Here is a 6343-nt window from a genome sequence, read left to right as displayed (position 1 = left end):
CAATACAACGGAAGAAAGGAAGGAGGAGCATGAATGGAGGATGGAGGATGGAGGACACCACTACTTGTGCAACGGAAGCAGTAGGTAGGCCGTTAGCTTAGATATCGTTGGGCAGTGGGTGGTACATCGAACAGCGCACAAAGTAAGTACGTAGCACACTTGACGACCGTGCTGCCATGCTGGGGGAGATGAAGATGATGTTAGTTTTGGGGCACAGGCGCTACGGGGCGGGGTAGATTAGGGATAGCGCTAGATTAGATCTAGAATGGGGGTAGGCCGCGTTGGATTTCGAATTTCTGACGGACCGACCGACCGACCGACGGACCGCACCAGTGGGAGCACAAAGCAGTCAAAGATTTCGCACTAAAACGTATCACTACAAGAAAACTAACAAAGAAACCAAGAAGCAAACAATAATCGAACTCAAATTCGTTAAACACCAAACAAACACCAAAGAACTTTAAACTACGAGTATATAAATAATGAAACCTTTTAACAAGTACGAGTAACTACGGAGGAATCAATGGTATAACTATGAAACTAAACATAACGATAATGATAATGATAATGATAATGATAAACTATGCAATTTTATTGTTAGCCAAAATTTTATAAATGTCAAGTAACGAACAAGTAAAATATTTATATGTACTCGTATACAGAATATATCAAGTATAAAACATATGTATGTTATATATATATCTTTATATACTTCGATGGTATTGGGCGCTGTTTTGTAGAGTTTTGACACGCTTCAACGATGCTATTCCATCAACACTTTTGATTTTGGGAAGCTTCAAGCAACTCCCATCACATTCCATCCCAACCCATCCCAAAAACAAATCAAAATCGAACGAAGCACGATGAGGGCCAGTACAAAACTCGGCCAGCGCTTAATGCAAGTCAAGATCTACAAAGAAGAATATCAATAATATATTACAAATATACAAACATTTATATATGTAGATTTAACAAAGCATATACTCGAGCTCGTACCAGCAGTAAATGCTATCCCCAAAAACCACAGAACAGAAAAGAACAGAACACCAAAAAAATTAAGCTAACGATTACATTTATATAACGAGCTATCTAGCAACAAATTTGTTGTGCGAGCAACAAAACTATATGCAAGCCCCCAATATTTATACAAGTATGCAATTATGTAAAGGAGCGCAATAGAAATGCAAATGTCCTTTCCCGCTTTTACTCAGCCACGCAAGATGAACGCAACGTGAAAGTAATGAAATATGTGGATAAAGCAAAAGTATATTTATCGAGAAAACCAAATTGGATTTTAGGTTTTAAAGTTTTAACAAATGTAGAGCATACTCATACCTTCATACACACACATACCATAATACATTATATGTGCATTATGTTCGTTATATACCGATATGGAAAATAGATAAACAAAAACACCAAAATCTGCGCGTTAACAGGTTCAAGATTAACAATATCAATATATGTAAATATATGTGTTTATGGATACATATACGTATATCTATCGCGTACAACCAACACCAAAGAAACATACATGTTAGCAGAAATAATACAAATAAATAAATATAATAACAAAATAAACCCTCAGCTTGTTTCGATTTCGATAGAGATTGCATTTCATAGAAACCGTTGCATCAGCTGATCATGGATCGGTATATAAACAAAAATACCATTTTTATGGTATGTAAATACATACACACGTATGTATGTACGTGTTCGTTTCGCTGCATCAAATAACATTCAGTAAATAATATGAACCGCTGGCTAAATCGCGTTGCCGTTGTAACTGGTGCCAGTTCCGGAATTGGGGCAGCCTGCTGCAAAGGTCTGGTGTCCAAAGGAATGATCGTCGTTGGATTGGCGCGACGTGAGCATCGCTTGCAGGAGCTAAAGTCGTCTCTGCCCGGTGATCAAGGGGCGCGTTTTCATGGCCGTCAGTGCGATGTCAGTGTGGAGCAGCAGGTGATTGATGCCTTTGTTTGGATCGAGCAGACTTTGGGCGGGGCCGACGTACTGATTAACAATGCCGGCATAGTGCGACGCACCAACATCACCGATGAGGGCAACTCGGAAGCTCTGCGCGCCATATTGGATACAAACGTGCTGGGCGTTTCCTGGTGTACACGAGAAGTCTTTCTGTCGCTTCAGCGGCGAAAAGTGAACGATGGCCATGTGGTGCTCATCAATAGCCTGGCCGGGCATATAGTGCCAATGGTGGCTGGGATTCAATTCAATATGTATGCGCCTTCGAAACATGCCATAACTGCCTTAACCGAAGTCCTGCGACAGGAGTTCCTCAACAAAGGGACCAAGATAAAGATTACTGTGAGTTATATGTATATCCTGGTGCTACATATTCCTTTAACTTTTATTATCATCTCCAGAGCGTCAGTCCCGGCGTTGTGGACACCGAAATCTTCGACAAGAATTCCGCGGAGCTGGCCAACTCCATGCCAATGCTGCGTGCAGAGGACGTGGCCGATGCAGTGACCTATTGCATCCAAACACCGCCTAATGTGCAGATTCATGAGCTCACTATCAAGCCCGTGGGTGAACGATTCTAAGATTTTCAATGTTTGTCAAGAATAAAATATTCTTATCTACAATTAAAATTACCCTGCAATTCAAATTTGTAAATCATCCAACTCGATAGAGCTGCAATCGATAGCATTTCACGAGGGCCAAAACAAATTGACAAAATGACAAGGTTTCGGTATACTTTTGATGGTTGTTCGGTATATTTGATCGATAATTCCGTGGTTACGGTCACACTAGCCAGCAGTCGTAGTCGTGTCGGGATTTGTTTTTTAAATAATTTATCTGTTTTAGGCCGTTAACTAATCAATTGGTATACTCTTCGAAATTGCAACGAAATCCTCAATATATTAAATACTTCACGGTTCTCATTGCCGTCGCGTTTCCTTGTGTGCTAACGAAAACTAATTGAATTACACACGCACACAGACAGCAAACAGTCGTCTGGTCTGCGTCATTAGCTATTTTGGTCCAAATATTGAAATTATGGAACAACAACAGCAACAAATAGCTCCCGAAGTGGCCGCAACTCCAGCGCCGCTGCTGGAGGAGCAACTGGACATGGATGACAGCATGAAGCACTGCTTCGAGAACCTCATTGTCATCGATGTGGGAGCTAATTTGACCAACAAAAAGTATAGCCGTGATCTGGATTCCGTCGTTCAAAGAGCAAGAGACGCAGGTTAGTGCTAGTGTATGGGTATGTCGATTGAAGAAGAGCAAGAATAAGACAAGACGGGGGGCTGGTGTGAATTGTCTTTGTTTTTGGGCGAGGCACACGCACTGAGAGAGTGCCAGAAGGTCAAGTGATAAGCAACATGTGTGCACAGTTCGCGTTTGTGTCTTTGTGTGTGTGTGTGAGAGTAGACGTATGTGGCATAGCCGTGGGCAAGTGCAACCCGTGCACCAATGCATTTTCAATGGCCTGGCTAAAACTTTCTCTTTGGTCTCTCTCTTTTGTGTTTTTCTGTGTGTGTTGCAGGTGTTCAGAAACTAATGGTACACGGCACTTCGGTCAAATCGAGCAAGGAAGCGCTGCGCCTCTCGCGCATTTATCCCGACATTATCTACTCGACTGCTGGCATACACCCACACGACTCAAAGTCCATTGTGGAGGAGCCGTCCACATGGTTCGACTTGGAGCACATCGCCCAGGCACAGGAGTGCGTCGCGGTGGGTCCATGCGGCCTGGACTACCAGCGCGACTTCTCCGAACCGGATGCCCAGAAACAGATTTTCGCCAAGCAATTGCACTTGGCCATTCGGCTCAATAAACCTCTGCTGATCCATGAGCGGTCGGCACAGAATGATCTACTCGAAATACTCGACAAGTAAGCCCGCCCCCGACTGAAGCCGAATGCCAGAATATATTTCTAACCCATCCCATTGCAGATTCGAGAATCTACCGCCTGTGGTTATCAGAGGTTTTATGGGCACAGCCGAGGAGGCGCTCAAGTATTTGGACCGCAGGTTTTACATCAGTCTGACCGGCTACTTGTGCAAGGACAAATCAGACTCGGGCGTTCGCAGGCTGCTGGACAATGGCACACTGCCGTTGGATCGATTGCTAGTTGAGACGGATGCTCCGTTCATGTATCCAAACACCAGAGCTTCCAAGCTGCCGCAACACGTCAAGACTGCCATCACCGAACGCTCTTTGCTGTACTTACACAGGTAATGGGCAAATCATTTCTCTGACTACATTTTAGTGTGGAAATTCTCTTGCAGATATTGTACCTTCCAACGGAACGAGCCGTGCAGTCTGCCAGCCATTGTGGAAATGATTGCAGCATTCATGAAGAAAACACCCGATGAGGTGGCCTTGGCCACAGCCTTCAATGCTCTGAAGCTCTTCGGTTTGTCCTAAACGAGAGAACGAAAAAGTGTGTGCCTGCAAGCGTGTGCTTTGTAGACAGTTTCAACGAGCCTGAGATTCACGATAGACTCATAAATGTGCCTTAACCACTTATCGAATTCAAGATGATCCGATCATCTTGATATAACATTACACATAACGATACACACCCATATACACATACACAACTACGAACCCCAACCCCCAGCCCCCCACTTGCATGCGAGAACTACGTATACGTATGCCATACTCATTCATACTGGTGCAAATTGGCGATCGAAATTTGCAAAAGTATAGCTTTAAGTTGTTGGAATTTCCTAAGCAGATGCTTTATTTACTTGAATACCCCTAGAAAACGGTGCCAAGGTAGATGGTGCCATGTGAACGCAACGTGTTGGACCCTGGGGAGCAAATCAATTTGCCATGGGTCTGCGCTTCACGCTTCGAGGCGCGCGCCTCGAACTACAGATATCGCTTTCGAAAGCGATAATATGAAATGCTGCAGCTTGTCTTTGTTTCAATCTGTGCTTAGATCTAAGATTCATATTTATAGTTCGTGTCTCTTGTTAGTTTGTAGTCCTCTCTTTTTTTGTACATATTTATTCTTGTTGTTTATTGTGGACCCCCCGAGGTCCGCCTACTAGCATGCGATATGATGATCAGGATGATGATGAGATGATTATTATGGGAAACGTAATGTGATCATATTAAGAGCTAAAGCATATTCAATATCCTATGCCTACACACACACATATTACATACATATATTTTGTTATATTTACATATACAAAACAAAACAAAACAAAACAAAGTTGTACTGGACTGATCAACTCACGGAGGTTGCATAAAAATCCGCTTTTGTGCCCACTGTTTGCACACACTCACACTATTTTCCATTTGAATAAAGAGAATTTGAAAATCAAACAAACGATCAACGGTTATAATTGTATTTTTTGGTTCGTCAGCACAGCACAGCACAGCGCATCTGTGTGGTGCGTATCTGTGTGTTTGTGCATATTTAAAAGCGTTGTATGTTTTTCAAGTCCTCGAACTGTTTCAACCCATTCAAGTTGTCCCACCATTGTTTGAGGCGGTGACGCAAGATGAGTGAAAACCAGGGGGTCAATGGGGCGCTGAAGTTCGCAACGGCATCGTCGATCTCGTCGCGTCTCAGAAAGCGCACCTCGCTGACCTCGTTGCTGTTGGGCTTCAGCGTCACATCCTTCTGCAGGAAGAGTATGTAGTCGATCTCGTGCTCACCCCAGACGCCATCGCCCGCATCGGCGTAGTGGATACGCGTGAGGTAGTGAAAGTCCTCTGGCCGGATTTCATCTGTTGGTATGCCTAGCTCGTAGTTCAGCCGCCGTTGGGCAGCCAGTCGGATTCCCAGGGCGTTTGACTCCTGACGCTCCTGTTCTATCTCGTGAAGCGGGTGGCTGCAGCACGCGTTTGTATATGTATTGGGAAAGGTGATCTGCACTTGGCCAATGACGATTCGTGTTTAATGGTTTCAGGGGAATTTCCACTGCTAACTCACCTTGTGAACAGAACGTCTTTGGACCAGCATTTCGCCTTTGGCATTGAAGAGAAACACACTGAACGCGCGATGCAGTTTGACGTCCCTTGTCTGTGGATGCACCCTGTGGCAGTCAGCCTTGGATGCTGCACCTATGGCTCTGTCATTCTCGTCCACCACAATGCACTGCTCCTTCAAGGCGCTTGCCTGCAAGGGATCGTGCACTTCTACGGTCGCCTCCTTCTGCTGGCGACCTGGAGTGGTGGAGCACCTGCGCAGCGCCTGAAAGCGTGAAGTCAGGAGATTCAAGCGCGATGCCAACATTTTTGGGGATTGACTAGCTTCAAAATGTGACAAAACAAATAAAAAAGTGAAACTTCGTAATACAGCGCGAGCGGCGCATTTTGCAACACTGGCGCTGGCGAAACAGCTGTTTC

At 44.4% G+C, this 6343-nt stretch overlaps 3 protein-coding genes across 5 annotated transcripts; 2 read left to right on the top strand and 1 right to left on the bottom strand.

Moving 5' to 3' along the window:
* Window positions 1–1711: 1711 nt before the first annotated feature.
* On the top strand, window positions 1712–2630 carry LOC117899507 (farnesol dehydrogenase). Of its 2 annotated transcripts, none has more exons than XM_034809558.1 (2): window positions 1712–2325; window positions 2385–2630. In XM_034809558.1, the coding sequence occupies exons 1-2, from the start codon at window positions 1753–1755 to the stop codon at window positions 2562–2564; spliced, it is 753 nt and encodes a 250-aa protein (XP_034665449.1). In that variant the 5' UTR covers window positions 1712–1752; the 3' UTR covers window positions 2565–2630. The 2 variants fall into 2 exon arrangements, with proteins under 2 accessions (XP_034665449.1, XP_034665450.1); XM_034809559.1 differs by lacking the exon at window positions 2385–2630 and having other exon boundaries at window positions 1712–2093; window positions 2153–2319.
* Window positions 2631–2754: 124 nt separating this feature from the next.
* On the top strand, window positions 2755–5314 carry LOC117899505 (3'-5' ssDNA/RNA exonuclease TatD). Of its 2 annotated transcripts, none has more exons than XM_034809555.1 (4): window positions 2755–3217; window positions 3518–3866; window positions 3928–4209; window positions 4264–5314. In XM_034809555.1, exons 1-4 carry the CDS (start codon window positions 3022–3024, stop codon window positions 4400–4402), a joined length of 966 nt encoding a protein of 321 aa, XP_034665446.1. In that variant the 5' UTR covers window positions 2755–3021; the 3' UTR covers window positions 4403–5314. The 2 variants fall into 2 exon arrangements, with proteins under 2 accessions (XP_034665446.1, XP_034665447.1); XM_034809556.1 differs by lacking the exon at window positions 2755–3217 and adding an exon at window positions 3268–3404.
* Window positions 5145–6316, bottom strand: LOC117899506 (isopentenyl-diphosphate Delta-isomerase 1). The gene is made up of 2 exons (XM_034809557.1): window positions 5928–6316; window positions 5145–5864 (listed from the first exon to the last, which is right to left on the bottom strand). The coding sequence occupies exons 1-2, from the start codon at window positions 6228–6230 to the stop codon at window positions 5409–5411; spliced, it is 759 nt and encodes a 252-aa protein (XP_034665448.1). The 5' UTR covers window positions 6231–6316; the 3' UTR covers window positions 5145–5408.
* Window positions 6317–6343: the final 27 nt, after the last annotated feature.

This window comes from Drosophila subobscura, chromosome O (assembly GCF_008121235.1).
Source record: "Drosophila subobscura isolate 14011-0131.10 chromosome O, UCBerk_Dsub_1.0, whole genome shotgun sequence".
NCBI lineage: Eukaryota > Metazoa > Arthropoda > Insecta > Diptera > Drosophilidae > Drosophila > Drosophila subobscura.
The sequence above is the reverse complement of the archived record's forward strand: the minus strand, read 5'-3'. Positions and strand labels throughout refer to the sequence as shown.

Bases quoted from the DNA above. Each gene is read 5' to 3' on its own strand.
- LOC117899507 (XM_034809558.1), top strand. From the start codon at position 1,753: ATGAACCGCTGGCTAAATCGCGTTGCCGTTGTAACTGGTGCCAGTTCC. The intron at 2,326-2,384 runs GTGAGTTATATG...TATCATCTCCAG, and splicing joins GGACCAAGATAAAGATTACT to AGCGTCAGTCCCGGCGTTGT.
- LOC117899505 (XM_034809555.1), top strand. From the start codon at position 3,022: ATGGAACAACAACAGCAACAAATAGCTCCCGAAGTGGCCGCAACTCCA. The intron at 3,218-3,517 runs GTTAGTGCTAGT...TGTGTGTTGCAG, and splicing joins TCAAAGAGCAAGAGACGCAG to GTGTTCAGAAACTAATGGTA. The intron at 3,867-3,927 runs GTAAGCCCGCCC...ATCCCATTGCAG, and splicing joins CTACTCGAAATACTCGACAA to ATTCGAGAATCTACCGCCTG.
- LOC117899506 (XM_034809557.1), bottom strand. From the start codon at position 6,230: ATGTTGGCATCGCGCTTGAATCTCCTGACTTCACGCTTTCAGGCGCTG. The intron at 5,865-5,927 runs GTGAGTTAGCAG...GGCCAAGTGCAG, and splicing joins AAAGACGTTCTGTTCACAAG to ATCACCTTTCCCAATACATA.